The sequence below is a fragment of the Zosterops lateralis genome (genome assembly GCF_965231275.1).
Source record: "Zosterops lateralis genome assembly, chromosome: 8".
Lineage (NCBI taxonomy): Eukaryota > Metazoa > Chordata > Aves > Passeriformes > Zosteropidae > Zosterops > Zosterops lateralis.
Window position 1 is genome coordinate 34,769,775 of NC_139768.1, and position 20,183 is coordinate 34,789,957.

General features: G+C 37.9%; 1 protein-coding gene across 1 annotated transcript in view; it reads left to right on the forward strand.

Moving 5' to 3' along the window:
* Nucleotides 1–20,183, forward strand: part of CTNNA3 (catenin alpha 3) — a gene marked incomplete at its 3' end in the record, with an annotated part of 410,569 nt that overhangs the window by 227,021 nt on the left and 163,365 nt on the right. The window contains exons 8-9 of the mRNA XM_083865913.1: nucleotides 10,154–10,234; nucleotides 15,390–15,542. Coding sequence (XP_083722039.1) covers nucleotides 10,154–10,234; nucleotides 15,390–15,542 — 234 coding nt within the window. The remainder of the gene's footprint in view (nucleotides 1–10,153; nucleotides 10,235–15,389; nucleotides 15,543–20,183) is intronic.

Below are 20,183 nucleotides of genomic sequence, written 5' to 3' on the forward strand. Positions count from 1 at the left end.
CAGCTCTGCATGGCTGCTGGGGCCGCCTGCAGCTCCACTGGCACTGCCATTACATGCCGCGGCCCCGGGAAAGAACCAGAAGGTGACTGGCTTTTGGCAGGCTGACACTTCATCAGTGATTACGTGAGAAACTTCAGAACTATCTGCTAGATAGTAAATGAAAGTGGCAACTGGCTGCCCCTGCTAGAGCAAACACAAACACTTGCAAAGAAGAAGAGACTTCCTTAGCAGTAAACTGTTGTGGGTAGGCTTTGTCTCCGGGCTGCCCTTTGTTACTCCTGTTGGAGCAGCCATGGGGTGGATGGTGAGAGTTACTGCAGTGGTGGTGAGAAGGGCGGAGATCCCAGAGCAGACAAAGGAAACGTTTCAGATCTTGCACAGTGGGGTGTAGAATGTGCCCACTTCTAGGGTACACGAACCGCAGATCTTTTAAGACCTCAATTACAGGTCCTCACAACTGGAATATTTCTTTAATATAAGTAGATCTTATATGCATTTATATAGAAATGAAAACTATAAATGTTTGAATTTTCATGTACATTACAACTAGGGAACCGTATTTATGAAGATCCTATTTAACCTTTTGCTTTTAATCTTCTGACTATGTTTTTAGCATTTCATAAACTTCACATGAAATTCAGTAGCACACATTTACAGCAAGAACAGGTTACTCATTAGATTTCAGCCAAGTATTTACTTCATTGAAAGTTGAAGGACTTGGTATAAGTCTTAAAGGAAAAAGTCTTTGAACTCTATAATATTTTTGCTTTACTCAAGCTAATTCCTAATGACTTTTCTACTGATTCTGTTCTAGTTATGTCTAGGAGTCTGTGTTTCTCCTTTCCTTTTTTTGCTGTAGTCTTCCATGGAGCTGATGACAATTACATGAAAATTTAGGTTCATTTATAATAAATTAATTCCTTGGCTAATTGGAGATATGAATAGTTAAAAAAATTAAACATGAAACTTTACATTTTTAATTTAGACAAAAATTCTCTACAACGGTTAAGGTAAAAGTCCTTCCTGCAGAAAATGAACTTCCAGCATGAGGTATGATTGCCATGTTGGAATGTCAGAAATATTGCCTGCTGACTTTGAATGTCTCTGCAGGTATATTTGGGTTTTTTATGTGTAAAAATAAATAGGGAAAAAGCCCAGGGAATTTCTGCATAGGACTGCAGAGGAATATGCCCTGAATAGCAGACTCTCCTGATCTCATGAAGGATTCTGCAGATCCCAGCCCTGCAGGAGGTTGTAATTTTCAGTTGTCTTCCCTGCATGCCGTCACATACAGCCTCCCTTGTTCCATTTGGTAGCTGCTACTTTTAACAAATTGGGGCTTTTTTCTATCCTGTAGCACAGGAACCCAGGATCTTCCAGCTTGTGCTGCTCTAATCCAACAGCCCAAGTAATGCACTGATTTCTCACTCTCAAATCCATCTGCTGAGTAAATGGCTCTGCAAGGGCTCCTTTCTGGCAGTCATCAGTGTAAAAGCATCATTCAAGTGCTCTTCTACCAATCTCTTTTGTGTTCATTCTCCCACAGGGGCTAACAACAGAAACTTTCTGAACTAGAGTAGGTTTTCTCTAGCCAAAAATAGTAAAATTTTAAATAACAGTTGAATATTTGAAACGTTTAGTCATGAGCTAGGAATACCTCCTTGGAGCCGTTTCATTGTGTTGCTGTAAAGAGGGGTATGTTTTGTTCAGAGTGACTGGATTCACCCAGTGAGGTGATGGCATCAACTACCATTTGCTGTCATGTTCCCCTGAACCTCCTGTGCTCCTCCCTCTTACCTTACAGTCTTCTGTACAGACTGGACAAGTGTCAAAGGAATTCACACAGCCTGGACTCACTGTGCACACAGGATGCTGGATAGTGTTCAGCTGAAATATTTGTAAATTTGAGAATTTAACTTACTCCTCTCCCAGAAAGCTGGACTTTCATTCACTGCGTATGCTGAAGTGCCTCCTAGATTCACATATTGCATCACAGCGTGGTGTTAAATTAAATTAATTACTCTGGATTAGAAAGGGATTAACTAATACAATGAATACATAATGAAATGGAATTACATGTTTTGGTCTGTTTGGAGTTTCAGCATTTAATTGTTATTTAGAAGTACAGTTTTGAGCAGAGCCACATCCATAGCGTGTGCTATTTGAAATTACCAAGCTCTGCCTGGTTCAGAGCTGAAGTCTTGGATAAGTAGCTGTTTTCTAAGGTTTCTGTCTGTGAGCCAGGTTCTGTCATGGGTCCACCCATACTTATCTCAAGCTGCTTTCCTTGCGGGCAACTCCACAGAAATGTTAAAGTTATGTGGGAGTGAAAATCAGGGAAATCAAGCTTCATTATGCTTCCAATGTGGTACAAAAGTGTGCTTGGTTTCCTGCTAAAAGAGGTATCACAGCATGTCTGTTCTGAATGATCATGAACAATATCATAGAGATTTACCCAGACTAATGAGTGTGTCAACAGAGCCAACTTCCTAATTTTCCTGTTCTATCTTTCTTCTCTCTGCATAGTACTCTTTGATACAGTGGAATTACAAGGAGAAAGGGTGAGAGTACTGGATGGCATGGAGTGGCTAAGAGGACTTGGAAGACTTTTTTTAGAAATACAATTCTTTAGTTACCCTGTATATTTTAAAATATATATTCTATTCTATTCTATTCTATTCTATGCTATGTATTGCTGTTTGATTTGAGTGCTGGTATACTACTCTTAAGTCTGCAGGAATCTATTTATGTAGCACACTGTGCATTAAAATACCACTCAAAAGCCACAGTAAGCTTGTATTTGATTCCTTGAAAAATGCAGGATGTGCCTTTGCTCTGCCTTCTTGGAACCTTCACTAAGTCAGTCTGTCCCTAGGTATGGCAGAATATGAGTGGCTTGGTGCTGGACATTTTTCCCTATTTATGGCTGCTGTTTAAGACCATAACTTTCAGATTTAGAGTACAACTAAGACTTGTAAACAATCTGGATGAGAAGAACTGTCTCAGCAACTCTACTGTATTTTATTTTGAATTTTCTTCTCCCTCCATCCCCTTCCTCTTTCTCATAGCAGCATATAATCTCCAAGCAATTTATATGATAGTTCATCATAGGAAAGTCTTTTGCTGCTGCTGTAGAATGAGATTTTCTCCAGCTAATTTTCTATTTTCCTGCTGTAAAACTGCCAGAACACTTAGGTGAAAGGTAGATGGATATTCAATTAAAAAATTCTGTACTAGAAACTTACAAAATTGCTTCTTAGTAAAAGGCAGATTAGCCTCAAGTATACTTCTTGCTGTCAGTTCAATAGTATTGCTCTATTTCTACTTGTATTTGCCTTTCCTTCCTGCATCATCTGTGAGTGACAGTAACATCTGATTAAAAGAAATTTAATGTAGTTTTTATTCCCTGCTGCTTCCACTGATAGGCCTGGAGTTGAAATACAAACCAAAATAAAGTACTACTGGCCTTTAAGGTTTCTCTATTGAGTTTTAAGGCTGTCATATTTCAGGTATGAAGTGCCTGTGGCGTTTGGTTTTTGCATTAGAAGTAGTAAGTGATGATTGTATTTGCTCTGCGATATGCTGGTTATGACACATGCACTTCCCCCCCATATAACTACTAGCAAAGTATGGGTGTTTTTTCAGGATCACCTCCTTTTTTCAGGAGTCATGCTGAACTTTTCTAATATTCCCAATGTGAAAAAGTAGGAGAAAAACTGATATAAAGAGATATTTGTCTTATGTAACAGACAGAAACAAAAATTTAGAATAGTGTAGATTCCTTGTCTTCTCTTATGATTGGATTACAGTCACTTTCAAGAGAATTTATTTTTTATTATCCCAGGGATAAAGATCCCAGCTCTGTCCTTTGAGGCAACCTGGCCATCCTCAACACCTTCAGCTGATTGACACCAGTGTTTTGGAGAGTGGATTAAAATGTATTATGCATATTCCAGCAACATAAGTCTGAGATTTTAGGATTAATTGGGATCTGCAAATTTCAGTGTTTCAGTGTTTTTTCTAATAATTAAAGGGCTATGCATTCTAAATTCTGGGTTTTTTAGGATGTGTGTTATGTCTTATTTAGAATGAAATTTGAGATGTGTTTTGCAGTATTACAAACTATAATGCAAACTGAATGCAAAAAAGGGTTATTCTGAGCGGCTTTAAATTTTAGGCTGTTTGTGCATATTGATTGGAAAATTGACACAGGAAGGAGAGCCCTTAGTACTCCAGTTGTAGCAGTGGAGGTTGAGGTAATTAATTTTTTATGAGGTACTTCACATCTCACAGCATTAGATCTATAGGGAGTATTCCATGAGTGCTTGAAGAGGAGGAAAATGACAATCTCGTATTGAAGCTGTTGAAGAAAAAACCCTGTCTTATAATGAGAAACAGTTCCACATGAAAGAGTCCTTATTCGCTCACTTGCATATGATTCTCCATACCGCTTTTTAAAAAAAGATGCTTCCCTGTTTATCACAGAAATAGGTTTTCTTGAGCCAGGTTATCTTCAAAAAATCACACCAGGGTAGGTGTATTAGAGTAAGGAATCTGTATCACTGAGTGAAGGTAGTGATTTTCAACTTAAAGTACTCGTGGGTTATTCATTTGTGTTGTCCATATTAAAAAAGAAAGGTAATAAATGTATTTCTAAATAAATTTCCCTTTCCAGGCTTTTGATGTACAGTAAAAATAGGCTTTGAAATGCTGTATGAAAAGGCCTTGGAGCTTTTACCTTTTCAAAAGAAAAATGTCAGAAATTGTCAGGTTCTGCCTTAACTGCCCTGTCAGAGGATTCCTTGAATAACTTCTGAAATGTTCATGTAAGAGATTTCTCAGGCAGTGAATGCTGTGCATATAATTGTTCATGCATGTAAATAGTTCCATGTTTCAATGAGGTTGCTTGTGCTCCAGGAGTTATTCCTATCCACTTCCAGGATGGAGAACCAAGAGGTCTTTGAAACATTTTGTTTGAAAGCATGAGATGTACTTAAAAAGAAGAACTGTAAACATTTCTGAGCAGGTTCATTTCTGAGTTCCAGCCCCACACAGACTTGTCCACTGAGTTCTGCAGGTTTGGAGAAGGTAATTGTTTTACTCTGGTGTATTTAAACAGACATGGCACCTCCAACAAATAATCTTGATTTTCACTTAGACATTGCACATTGAGGAACAAGCTGAAAATTTGAAAGGTAAAATAATATTTGAATGAATTCTGCATTTAAGGGACAAATCCCAGGGCCTAGTGGTATCCAGACTGGTACAAAGGAATACAAGGAGGTTCTTCCCCACACTTGGCATTTCTCACATAGCCACACAGTCAGGGATTTTTTTCTCTCTGTGTGACCTTCAAGGTGACAAATCCTTTGTCCCCTCATAGAAAAAAATATAGAAAATGCTATTAATTTTATTTAGTTACTGATGGCTGAAGCATGGTGTTAACTAATTCTGGCAGCTGTGAGCCAGCTAGGATGAATGAAGACTGCAACAGGATTGAGCTGAATCTTCCCTTATAAAGACTTATGGGCTTCTTTGGGGCTTTTTTGAGACAGCTGCTTGTAGATGTCTTTACTTTGTTGAGTTCCACAATAGGATTTGAAAGGTCAGAGTTTCTATAAGCTGTGTTTGAAAAAAAAAATCTTGTTATTGTGAAAAAAATTGAGGTGTGGAAATGTCCCAAATAATGACAAAATCGTTTCATCATGCAAAAAACCCGTAAAATTGCTTTTTATACAATTTTCTTATAGCCTTATGGTTTTGATTAGGAATCACAGTGACTTTATAGATCAAAAAAAGAACGATTTATAAATTCCATATGCAAAAATCCCAATATATGTTGCATGCTAAATTCTAATAACAGACATAAAATGCTTGGTGTCTCTATAGAGACTGTGACTTTGCTGTAATGACCTACCTAAGTTGTGTGAGCGTTTTTTTTTTTTTTTTTTTTTTTTAAATTAAAGTGCAAATGACATGACCCTCTAATTGCTGAGCATAAGATTGTTTTCAGTCAACACATAGGCTGAAACAGTCAGTCATTTAATTAGAGCACTGACATTTATTAAGTTATTATAGTATTGATTGGTGTTTACCTTTTAACTTGGCTTCTTTTTTTAATATTTCCATAGAGAATTAATTTAGATAAATGTGCTAGTCTTTTTTCAACTGAAACAGTTCTTGGATTCATAGAACTATATCAAAAGCTGTTTATCACAGTCATGGTACAGCTGCTGGAGACAATTGACAACAGGGCAGGTTTAGATCAGATACAGGGAAGAAATCCTTCCCTGTGAGGGTGGGGAGGCCCTGGCACTGGGTGCCCAGAACAGCTGTGGCTGCCCCTGGATCCCTGGAAGTGTCCAAGGCCAGGCTGGATGGGGCTGTGAGCAGCCTGGGATAGTGGAAAGTGTCCCTGCCCATAGCAGGGGCTTGGAATAAAATGGGCTTTAAAATCCCTTCCAACCCAAACCATTCTGTCACTGTGGGATAAACAAAGAAAATCATGGATTTTTTTTCCTGTTTATTCCTCCCAAGATTGTGCAATGACTATTTGGGAACAGACACATCCCATGAAACAAAACATGCTTCATTTCTCGCCACAGACCTTTAAGTATTGGAATATTAGCCTGAGTACTAGAAAAGATTGGATGATCTCTTAAGTAGTTTTGCTCATATCTTCATTGTAATCCGCTGATCAGTGCAACTATCAGGTAAACATTTGTGCCTTCAGGAGTATCAACACACTGAAATGAAAACCCTTCTCAAAGTATCTATATGTAGTCCTTTGTTTAAGATCAACTTGACAAAGTCTGGGGCTTAAGGAATTCCTGCAGCTTTTGTTCCCCCTGGTAACCGCTGGCATGCGCCCACAGAGGCTTGGCTGGATGCTTGTTCCTGAGTCCTGCAAGGCTGTGCAGGTTTGCACCTGTTTACCTTGGGGTGCAGAAGGGTCTGGAGTGCCTGGGAAAGTCACAGTCCCCTGCTGGTATAAATAAACTCCAGCAAAACCAGTGGGGATATGCCTATGTGTTTCAAGTGAGAATCTGCCCCTACATGTGTCCTGGTTTAAATGGAAATCCAGCAGGAATGATTTTCTGCACATTTTGAGACATTCAACTAATGTTGAATGTGTGAAATAGATGGGCCTGTATTATTTGCAGTACCCAGCATTTATCTTCAGGGTATCGAATGTTAATTAAAAATACTTATTTTCACTTGGTGGATTATTAATAACACTATGACTTAGTGCTTGTAAAATGTTTCAAATGTTAAAAAGGCATTGAAATAGGAACTGGATATGGCTTTTAGGATCTTAACAAGGGAGCCATATAGCTGTTATTACATATATTTTACAAGAAAAAACAGGAGGTGAGTGCAGGATAACTGAAAGGCTCAACTGCCTGATTTTTAAAATCCAGACCCAGAATAATGTGTGCAATTTTCCTAGCCCTTTTCCTAATACAGTACAAGAAGGAGCTGTTTCAGGATAGGCTTTCTTGTTTTGAAGTACAGCAGTCACCAGAAGGATTTAATTGCCAAGCAGATGTAGAGTATTTCAACTTCAGACGTGTGGGTTCCATCACTGGGGATGAGGCAGCTGCTCTCTGCTGAGTGTGGAGGTGTTCAGATCACCTTTGGTTTCCCTGTGCCAGCATTTCAACTACACTTTAAAGACATTACATCTGCTCTTTTTTGGTTACTCAAGACCATCATCATCTTGTGTAGCTGTGGGACTGTTAGTGTGGGATCCGAGGTGAGCTCTGCAGGGGAACACACGCTCACAGGGGTACCTCACATCCCAAGGTGCTTGGGGCAAAGGGACCCTACCTCACAGAAGCGGGAGAAGGCAACCTGGGGCCAGTGATGTTTGAGAGTGTTCCCACAGGAGACTGTGTAGCCAGGTGTCCCTCTGACTGGAAAACACTGCACACAGTTTAGAAGTTCCTAAGTATTTGTAAGTAGGATGTATCCAAACAGTAGGGTGGAGTTTTTGATGTTTAAATTTCTTTAGGGAAGAATGAGACTCTGCAGCTATGAGGTTACCTGCAGTCTGGACTTGTCCATATTCTACAGCCTGAAGCTGCATTTACAGTGCATTGGTAGTGTATTTATTTCTTAGGGAAAACATGAGGTAAAGAATAACTTCACTTATAGTTAGATTTGCTTTCTAGACATTGACTATTATGTTAAGAATTTGAAAATAAAGTATTTTTAACTTGTTCACTGTTCAATATTTTATGCCACTTGCTGCCTGAGGTTATTTCATATTAGCTGCTTCAAAGATTTAGGTTAGCTTAGAGCCAGTTGTATCATTAGGGGCCACCTTTGAAGTTACAGATTACCAGAGAATTTGAAAAAATCCCAATATTTTACAATGATTTTGTCTTTGTAGAAAAATAGGCTCTAAATATAAAGCTTAGAAAGGATATCCAGTGCATTTTCATAGTCTGAAAATACATAGGCATAAGCTGAGTTTGTGTCCACAGAGCTTTTCCTGGCCCTGTTTACCTGGCAGTTCAGAAGGGATCATTGTTGTCAAGGTTGACGAGAGCTTGCAAAGCATAACAGAGGAGTCATTATTTACTTTGGTTCCTGTGCAAGCCTTGGTATAAGAAGTGATGGCATTGCTGTGGAACAAAAGTGAGTATCCATCTCCAGAGATTCCTTGGAGGTTTTAAGGTGAAGTTCAGACCTTTCTCCGAGACCTGTTTTTTATCATCTGTTCCCTGCAAAGACTGGGCAGTTTCAGAGATAGAAGGTCATAGGAGATTTTCTAAATCTCCCTGAAAATAAAAGCTCAATTTTTAAAGTAGTTTTCCCATTCAATTGATAGAGAATGTAATAATTTCAAGGCATTTATGGCATTGCACATTCAGTTTTAATGTAAGAGTTCTTTTCTTGCCACCTCTAGTCTTTGTTTTCATATTAAGCATACCGTTCTGTGCAGGTTTCTTTGGTAAGGAAATAACTCTAACTGAAATACGATATGTAGATAACAAGCTTATACTCCTGGGTGCTTTCCAAGATATTGCTACTTTCATATTAATTTTAATGTTATTTATAAAATGAGACAGTCACGTTCATAATAGAGACTTCCTGGTGTTTGGTAAACGGAGTCCATAATCTGTGGTCAGTGTACATAGCTGTTGCTTAGCATTTATGAGAGTCTGGTTCTTTGCACTGTAAATGTCATGTGTGCCGATTTTGTGTAAAGCACTTGTGGTTGTTTCCTTCAGACCACAGCAGTGAGCAGTGCTCCAAGGTAGTGAGCAACGACTGCTTGCTTTAGGCAAAGTTCATTAGGCATTTTGGATTTTCATGTAGTTTCTGTACTAACAGAAAAAAATAAATCAAACCAGCTAGTATGCACAGAAGTGTTATGGTATTGTAGGGAAAAAAGGCTGAGTGGTCCAGGGAAGTGTGATGTACAGTTTTTAAATAGGTAACAACAATAGAAGAACTTTGCTTATAGGTGGAAATAAAAAAAAAAATAAAATTGTTTAGAAGGTGAAACTGATTCTCTTCAGATCTTTCAAATATCTCAAGAAATCAATCATCTAGATGCTGAGGATGAGTGTGCTGTGGAATGACGAGATTGCCATTTCATGGACAGTATTTGCATTGCAACATCTTGGACATTTTGAAACTCACCAAATTCTGTTTTACAGAAAGAAAATAATGAATACTGCAGACAAAAGTGTGACCAAGCTGCATTGTGGGCGCCTGAATTTATACATTGTTTGTAAAGAGAGGACATTTTTCACATGAATAGGGTATAATGGATTGCCATAAATATTATTATTGTTGTTACTACTATTAATCATCAACATCACCATCATCATCATCACTATTATCATAGTTCTGTTCATATGGCTGATTACACTGGGAGTATTACAACAATTCAGAAGTTAAGAGGTGTTTATTTTGTTCCTGTATACTGCTTCTAAAGCATATGTTTTGATTCAGCAAATTATGCTTAACATCACAAATTTGCATTCTGTGAATATTGTGGTACTGGCTCTTGAAAAATTTGAAAAACCCTTCAGCATGTACGATTAACCAAATGCTCTGATGCACTGGGGACACAAACACTGTGCTTGCTGAGGGATCCCAGACAACCACTGATTGTTTTCTGTCCCATTGCTTGCAGACTGACAAGGCAGAGAGAAGCAATGCCTTGAATGTTGCCATAGATGGTATGTGCAAGAAGACCAGAGACCTCCGCAGACAGGTGAGGACCGGGGCAAATAAAAGGCAGAAAAAGGTCTTGAGGGATTCTTTTCCAATTTTCTGTTTTCAGTTTATGCATTTTTAAAAGAAGATTTTTTTTCCACAATAAAAAATGTCTTTAAGACAATTGCACCATTCCACAGAGTACTTACAGTTTTCTAAAACTTACCAGTTTTCTAAACTCTGGGGGAAAAACCTGCCAGATGATATTGGCTGAATATATATCTGTATGTATGCATGTCTAAATATATTTGCTGTAGATATATATCAATAATCTACTCTGGCCATCAGGATTTGTTTAATTTTCAATAAGCTGGACTTATTACTGGTTGTTGGAACACACACCTTGAAGGAACTACTGAGTCACTATGTGTGGGTCTTTACAGCTGTGAGACCTCTTGCCACACAAGAGGGTTTTTGGAATGCCCAGTCCACAGTCTACCCCCCCCCCCCCCCCCCCCCCCCCGCCATTTTACATCCCAATGACCTAAAACTAATCTGAGACATGGACCAGAACTCACAGCTTCAGTGAAGGGCAGGAGGTTTGCAGTAGACATCAGCTGTGTTTCTGTGTTTCCAGCCTTTCTCTGCAATAAATATCTTTGAGAAAAACTGCAAATTATGCTGGCAGTGTGTAATGTGTCCTTTTAAGAAAGAAAACCCCTAGAAAGTCAGTAGTTCTTTCAGCCAGGCTACCCCAACCAAGTGCATGAAAATTTACAGCTATACAGAACATGAGCACACCTCTTTCATCCTGTCTTCAGCTCGGGCTGTTTATCAACTCCCTGGTGGAAGACTATCTCTCCCAGCTTTGTATGCAGTCCTGCCAGCCAGCCAGCCTGTGCTTCAAGATGAGGAATAAATTCCTTCCTGCTCCCATAATCAGCCAGGGGAAGCCTTGAAAAATTAGAAGAATATTGTACAAATACAGTGTTTACAACTAAGTAGCTATTCAGTTTCTGCTCACATTCTGTCCAAAATGTGTTCAATGCAGAGACCTGCATCACCAGCTCCATGTGTCTAGAAACCCTTCTATTAATTTCCTTCCATGAATTAATTAAACTCCAGCTTAAAACACTTTATTAACTCTGTTATAGTGGTTAAAAGCTGTTAACTAATTCAATTTGTATCCTTCTGTAAACCTTTGGAAAATGTTCAGGATGAATGTAATCATGCCCAATTTATAGTCAATCTAGAACCAGTAATTTTTTGTTACCAGAACAGCTCTGTGCTTCTTGACACTTTTTTCACTGGAAAGCATTTATGAGAAATATTTTATCTATTTCCTCCAATTCTATGTTCATATATATAAATTGCATAAGAATTGTTTTAGGAGGAGTGCTTTCTGCATGCCTAATTCCTGATCTGGGAGACATGAAATTTTGAGTTTTGTGCCTGCAGATACTGCAGTGGAGTCTTTCTTGCTTTCACTTACGAACATTCATTATTCTGTCTCCCAGCAATTTTACAAGAAACATGAAAATTGTTGTTTGCTCTACTCTTACAGCTTTTATAATACTTTATTTTTTAATGATACTGTGTACCTTTGCTGGTGCTGCGTCAGGCACTCTCAGTGGATTCAGGGCTGTGGTGTGCAGTGTATTCAGCTTTCAGTCATGGCTGGAAGTGCCTCTGCAGAATTGGGCTTAAAGATGAAACCTTACAAAGCTGTGTTTTAAAAATCTCTTCAGTAGTACCCAATAAACCAAACCATCAGAGAGGTGCTGTCCCAGTCAGCAGCCTAGCTGTGGGTTCTGCCATGGGCCCCTTTGGAACACCTTTGCGCACCACAGCAAGGGGAGTGAAGGAAGGCTTGTGTCTGGTAAGACTGAAGGCAAAAGTAGTTGTCCCCAGAACAGGGTATTCTAGCAGCCGTAAAATCTCTCAGGCTTTTCAAGGAAAGTTACTTGCATTCATTTCAGGAGCTTGACCAGTACTTCCAGAGATTTTAAATGTTCTCCTTTGTTTTGATTTTTACTTGTATTGTGCTGGAGATGTGCATGTCATTTCTGTGTGTGCAGTTTTACCTGGATCACTGCCCAGGAGAGCTGTGTGAATATTTAGGAAGGAGTTACTTATTCATTCCAATTTGTAATTATGTGAAATTACCATACTGAGTTCTTGCCTCCCAGTTCTTTCCCAGTGTAGCATGAATGGACTGCACAGATATTTCTCCTGTGGTCGTTCTGCAGTTCTGGCTGGTTAGTTGTTTTAATAATTGTTATTCCTGGTGATATTCTTATATTTCTATGTAACTTCTTTGTCATAGGTAACTGTTTCTGGACACAAAAGAGCTGGCCTTCCTGGCTCCTTTTGAAAAGGGAAAGGGAGATCCCTCAGTAATAACTGCTCTGAGGTTTGGCCTGGACTTTTGCCAGGGTAGTCTAGTGAGGCAAGTAGAGGCAAACAGAGTTTTCTGTGCTCATCAGTACCGGTGTTGAATAGTGTTGCAAACAGCTGCTGCCATTTTTTTCTCTACCCACCACTGTTTTTGAGAAGAACCTTATGCCCCATGTTTTATAAACAATGTGTTCCTGTGTTATTTTTTAGTGCATTTTGGTATCAAAACAAAAATTCTTCATGCTTCTGTAACAGTCTGCTCAAAGGGCAAGACCTTGCATCTTAAATAGAAAGCCATTTGTCAGACATCATCCTCCCTCTCCTTTACCTCTTCCAATGGTGTCTCTTTCACTTAAAAATATAAGAAAAAGTTTAATTATAGCACAATAACTGCCCTAGCATTGTGAGCTGGCACTACTGCTGCTGTCCTTTGTTCATAAGCCTCCCTTCTGGCTACTTAGCTTTTAGCATTTTGCCCTACAGGTGGCCAGAGTCAGAAACAGACTTTGTGAGTCATGGGAGAAATGCTTGTTAGGGTTAGCATGAAAAGAAATAGATATTGCCTCAGATATTCCTTTTTAATTTTGTTTTTTCCTTCTTTTTCTATGTTTTATTTCTTTGTTCTTTAATGCTACACAAGCCATCCTTTGCAACTCTCTTTGCCTTATGTATTCCTTTGCAGAGCTGCAACAGAAACATAATTTCAAACTTGTTTGTTTTCAACAAAGACACCATTATCTTTGGTTTTTTGAAGAAGATGCAATTTGCTGCATAATTGCAGGACAGAGAATTTCTTAGAACGAAATAGTGATGATAATTTCTGCATGGAAGGTTAATTAAGCCAAGAAAACCAGTGAAAAGCTATAACAAAGAATTATGCAGTGAGAGCTAAAATTAGGCTGCTGGTTTGAAATTGGCTATATCAAGCTCCCCACAAATGTGACTGAGGTTATTGTAGTGATACTTCACTAAGGCTGTGAAAGTCCTGCAATCTAGGCTGTACAGAACTCCATAATATTTCTGTTGGACAAAATAAATCATTGGCCATGGATATCATGATTCCACAACTTTTTGTTGTTGTTTTTCATAGACTGAAATCTTAATTTTTAAACTGTGACTCTTCAAGGTCACATTCATTTACTGCTGGAACCCTGGAAGCTGAGTGTACCTAATTTTTAACAGGCAAGAATATCTGTTTTCTTTAACTGACCCTTTACAACAGAGAAATCTTAGCAGGTAACTTGGCAGGACTGAAGGTTCAATGTATTTTATTTCTAGTAGTGAAACTTTCTAATAACTTTTTTTTTTTTTTTTTTTTTTTTTTTTTTTTTGAATTCCAGCCTGAATAAAGCTGAGAATGTAAGAAATCCAATTTTGTATTGGAATCCTACAGCCTCTGTGTTAGTAAATTACTTTGCAGAACATACAGTGTATCCAGACACTATATCCTAATGTGATAGGCTACAGTAGGTTAGGAGACAAAGAAACCATTCCAAACATAAATTGCCTATGTTTGTTTGGAAGGTTTGTCTGTCACTCTGGTGAGTCGAGGAGAACTGACTTTAGGTGGAGAGGCTATCCAAAAGCTAGTGGTGGAATTCATATCCAGATCTTGTCTGATAATCAGCAGACTTCTCCAGTCTTCTTTCTGCTGTGCATGGTCACTGCCGTACTTATAAACACAGCAGCATCAAAAAGATTGTGGTGTTTTTTTCTATTTTTCTTGTGGTAGGAGTCTTCACTTCTACTGAGTTTTCACACAGATACATTGGAGCAAAACACCCAATGAAAACAGTACTTGGGCAACAGTGTGATGAGCTTAAAAACATTTAATGTCCTTTTCTGTTCCAATCAATATCTTTTCTATATACTGTAAAAATACTGGATTGGGAGTAGGAAATTCAGTGCATTTGATAATTAAGTTGCATTTCATGTTTTGTTCCAGTTGGTATGTTTGTTGTAGTGCTGCATGATCTAAGTGAACAGCTCTCATGTGTGGGTAACATCCAAAATAACCTCTTAAGTGAAGTAGTGTACCAGTGATTGGTTACAAGCTTCTGTGAAGTCTAATTTAAGACAGGTAATTTATAGCAGAGTGTTATACTGCTTTAATAATTTAAGTTAGAAGTTGAAGAACAATTAATTTAAGCAAAGAAAATTGAACTCCAGCCTCATTTATAGATCTTCTTGCTCTATTAATACATTATCAGGTGGCACAATAAGTAATCTCATTGACATAATCACCATGAAGGCTGCCATTCTGCAAACCAGACTGTGTTGGTGGGTTTCCCAGAAAGAATATACTTGGGTAACTTTGCAATTAGGAAATCATGGGATGTAGCTATTTTGTGAGTACAAACATGATTAAATAATATTTTCTTTGTAAAATTAAATAGCCTTCTCCCTTGGCATCTGAATTACAAGGGAGAATACCCAGTACATATGAGGTCTGGGCTAACTAATTTTTCATATTAGTGGAATCACTGAAGTAGCCTATTCATCAAGGAAGGGGGATATTTTTTTGTCTCCCTTGATTTCAAGAGAACCAGTACATGTTGTAGTGTTTTATGTATCTGTACAAACACTTACAAACAGCCACATTTACCTAGTGGCATATTAAAGTTGTCCTTAAAATTAAATATAGTTTTCTGTGTACTACATAAATTATAGCTGCCATAGGTTTCAGACCTATGGTGCAAACAATGCAGGAACACAGCGTGTATATGTTTATGTTATAAATAGGAATGGACAATAATTACAGCAGATTTAATGAATACCCCAGTTAGCAGGTACTGATGTACTGCTTTCTTTTGCAGCTCCGGAAAGCCATTATAGATCACATCTCAGACTCCTTTTTAGACACCACTGTTCCATTGCTAGTTCTCATTGAAGCTGCTAAGAATGGAAGAGAGAAAGAAATAAAGGAATATGCTGCTATATTTCGAGAACATACCAGCAGGCTTGTGGAGGTATGTTTGATGGAATTGCACTTTTTCTGGAATATATGGTGTAAATGATTTTCCACTGAACACCCCCTTTGCTGGCAGACATCAAAAAATGTTTAAGGCTGGCATTTCAGGAAAGAATAAATAAGTGGCCTTAGGTAATAGTAAATGTAGTCCATTTTCCTATAATGGTATGTAGTAAGATAGAGGGCTTTGTGCTTGTATAGCTTTTCATTGCATAGAAACGAGATGGTGAGGAACTGTAATTTGAGAAACCAGTGTAAGCCTTTCCATCAAAGTGTTCAGTGGGAACTTGACTGAATGTGTGTTTCTGAGAGTGTTAGCTCACAGTGTTCATGATCCTGCTGCCCAAAGTACAGGAGCACCATGTTAGTGCCAGTTGTTTGCCAGCTTTCTCCCTTGCGAAGTCTGTGACCTGTGCAGGGCTCTGCTGAAGGGGAAATGGGCCTCTGACACAGCTTAAAGCCAGGAGCCCACTGGCACAATCATTGAATATTCCAAGTTGGAAAGGACCCCCAAGAATCACCAAGCCCAGCTCCTCCTGTATGCTGAGTGAATTCCCTGCATACATTGGAGACTCAGTATTCATTTCTAAAAGATGTACTTCCTTATTGCTTATAAATAGTACTTCTTCAGCACTAAGAGATTTGCAGATACAACTGGGGGAAGATTTTTGTTTGTTGGACAATCAGTCCCGCAAATGTGACTTAAATATGCACTGGCCTAAACACATTTGAACTGGAGCTTGGAACGCTACTGGAATACTAAAATCAAAAATTCACAGCAATATTATCTCAAGTGCCTGGAAAGAATGCATTAGTAATTTTTGTGGGGTTTTTTAGCTTTTGGTGCTTTTGTGTGCAGTAATGCAAAATGAGAAAAAAGATCAATGAATTCACTCTGCAGCTGAAAATTTACTTAGAAAGACTATTTGGCTCAGAATTAATAATTAATCTTGAGTGATCTAGAGCTAATGAAAGAAAAGTAGGTAAAGAGCTGAAGTAAAAGTAGGGTATTGGATTTACGTTTCTTTTCATGGCCATGTGATTACAGGGTAAGAAGAGTTGTTATTCTTTGATTTACAAGAGTATCTGATTTTGACCATGATGCAAAATCAAGTGACAGCTGAAGCACAAACTCAAAGTTGCAAGCTTTTCAGATTTTTAATACTGAAGCTAAACCATCCTGAAGCGATTTCATTTTTAGAAACAACAGGTGATTACTGAAGATTAAATAACTTGACTGAATTTCTGATTCCTGCTGAAATACCCAAATCATTATTAATTTTAGAAGACATAAGCCTAAATTCCAGAATTTGTTTCCTTTCATGGGTTTGAATTTGTGTCCCAATGCAAGGACTAGCTGGCCATGAGTGTGGGTGTGTGGTTAGAGAGACTGATGGCTGCACAGATCCACTGCCTGGAAAATCCACAGATTGATCTTGCTGTATGTGTGAATACACAGTGTGTGTGCACTTTTTATATTTATGCTGTGACTCAATGTGTTGCCTACAGTGAAGAAAACTTATTTCTAAAGAGAGACTGTACACAGTGCCACCTCCTATTGTTGAATTAGTTGTTCCAGTGTCACTTTACTGGGGATCGTATCATGGGCTGCTATGGAAAATTAACTTCAATTTTACTTTTTGTTATCTTATGGATATCTAGTAGAACTAAGTATCTTATTTAAAAGTTGCTTGCATTTGTTTAATGTCCTTATCAGATCTATAAATAAGAGCTTAATTGAGGGCTTTTTGATAAACTGTATTTATCAACTGCTAAACTCTCCAGCAAATTAATTAGGTGGTAGTTGTACTGCATCCATCAACTGTGAGCCTATCCGAGGTAAAACAGAACAAAAATGAAAAAAACATTAGCAGCTAAGCAAGTGACCACAAAGGGGCTTTGTGGAGATAAACAGATTTATCTCATTTTAAAGAAAAAAATCAGTAATTTTCAACAGCATCATGAAAGAGGGAGAAAAATGGCAGCTGTTTTGGGAATGTTTATTACCAATTAAATTTATGTAAATGTAATAGCTTTTAAATACATCAGAGCAGTTACTATTGCAGTTCCAACTGGAAGCATATCTGGTTTTCAGTGGCCTAAACTATGTTAAGCTGAGAATATATGTATTTTTAAATGGATGCTGTGGAGCACTGCACTCCTGCTTTAATTTCTCAGAGAAGATAGTATCTATAGACTTGGATCTGACTAGCAGTGGTTTTCAGAAGCATATGTACTTAAACAATCATATACTTCAGAACTGAGATGTGACAAATACTGACTGTAAAGCACTCCAGATGTGGATCTGAGCTGACTGTAAAGCTTTGACATCTCCATCCTCTGGTAAAGACTTTCACACCCTGACTATGCGTTGTGTAAAGAAGTGTCTGTGAAACCCCCACACATGATCTTTTCTTTTGCTGTCTCTGAATTCTGGTATCAGAAGAGAAAATTAACACTAGTCCCTATTTTCCTTTTCCATGCCACTTATTCTTTCTTTTTCTTTTCTTGCTTTAAATATATTTCTGATCTTTGAAGATTTTCCTTATTTGGAAGCCACAAAAGGGTCAGCTTGCTCCCTTCCCTGTACCTTTTCCAGGACCTTGCAGCCCATGAGATGGGAGGGCAGAACTGTGTGATACACTCAAGATATTTCATAGTATCACAGAAAATGTTCGTTATTTCCTCACAAAATGACTCACTTTTAATCTCTCTAAACTGAATTTCATCTCTGTACTTACTGTTTTGTCATCTAGTGATGACATAACATCCTTTTGCAAATCTTCATTTGTTTTTTTTATTTATTGCTCCAAATAACTTGTTAAAATATGTTTAAACAAAATTTATAAAAAGTTAATGCAGACACCATGACCACAAGGAAATTCCTGTCTCACAGTTTTCTTCCAATTTCCTGATTTGTTCCTGAGGTTGAAACAATTGAAGTTAATATGTCTGAATCACCCGGGAATTTACTGGTTACTCAGCCATCCTAATTCTTGGAGGACTCTGATGTCCACATGCCTGGATCTCATACCCAGTACAATCAGTGGTCCAGATCTTCCGTTCTTCCATTGTTTTCGTGGATGAGAACAGGGATGTCCATTCCTGCTTATTTTAACATTGCTCTTCTAAAAGATATTTATGGCATAAGGAAGATTTATGACTATTGCCTTTTCATTTTCTAAAGGTAACTTGTTGCACTTGAAGATATATGCTGTGAATTCACCTGTGTAATGAATGCTGAAGTTTAATTCTCTCCAAATTAAGGAAAAAGTGATTTTTAAAAAAATGTAGGTTTTCCTGAATCCAGTCATGAGTTTAACTTCAGTGAGTCTCCTTTTATAAAAAGCATTGTCTCAGTTCTATCCTGTCAGACAGTATTCCTGCTGAACATGTTCCACACACTTGTCAGGCTTCTGTCCAGCAGTTCTTGAGCTGAGCTGATGATGTTAGTGTTGCACCAAAGTTGAACTTTATAGTGGTAATTTGAAAGTGAAGGCAGAACAACATGTCAAAAGAGACGACATTGCATTCTCAAAATAATCAGTGAGCAATAATTTGAATCAGCACCATGGTATTGCCTGCTCTCATATATCCTTTGTTAATGTTGTTCAATGGCTCAGTTATAAATATGCTGTTGTTGCCATATTGATTAAACCATCAGTGTTTAATTTTCCTGTCACAATATTTCACTTGATTGCAGAAATGTATGAAGTAAGTTTCTGAATCTGGACCACAAAGATCTGTGTATTTGTGTAGCCAGATCTCCAGTCACATAAGAATGGATTCTATTATTACAGCCAGCATGTCCAGTGGTGATAGTAATAAAGTGATTTTGATGTTACAGGACTAGGCTGTAAACAGTCCATTTTTAAGTAAAACAAGCCATTGATATTTGTGTTATTTCCAGTTTAAGTATTTCCTTATGTGCCCCGTTCAAAACCTGCACTAATAATTCAGGCCTGTGCAGCCCACCCACCAGTATCACTCCTCTTGGTATTTTGCTTGTTTTGTCTTCTTTCAAAGTCAACAAATCCATGCAGGTATTCTGAGATTTTATTGTGTTGGTCTTTTTTCAATTTAAAACCTTATTTACCCCATTGACTCTTAATCCAAGATAAAGATTTTCCGAAGATTTCTCTTGATTACACAAAGTGCCTGTTTCTTCTTTGACTAAATGATTAGTTTAGTGTGGATGCCTAATTTTTAGATGACAGAAGTGAGATGATTTGTACTTTGACAGCTGACTGTTGGTCTGTTTTGGGACATGCATTATGTTGCATTTTCTTATGCTTTGCATAGCAATTTTAATCAGGCATATCCTGTATTTGAGGGCAGTTTTTGAATCAGTTTTTGAAAGATCAAGGATGCTTGAAGAGTAGGTCATGAAATGTTTTGTATAAAAAAACAATAGACTGAGTTGGTTATTATAAAAACAAAAGTTTATCGTCTCACAAAGGTTAGTCCAACAGTGAATTTGGTATGGAAATTAGAAGTACTGCTTAAAATATCAAGAGACATTTTCAGTGGTTTCTGTTTTAATATGAAGAATTCTCTAATAGAAACAAGTCTTTAGAAAGAAGATACTTTTTTCTCCTCTTTGAACAGGAAATGTTAATTGAGCTAAGCTAAATTGCTG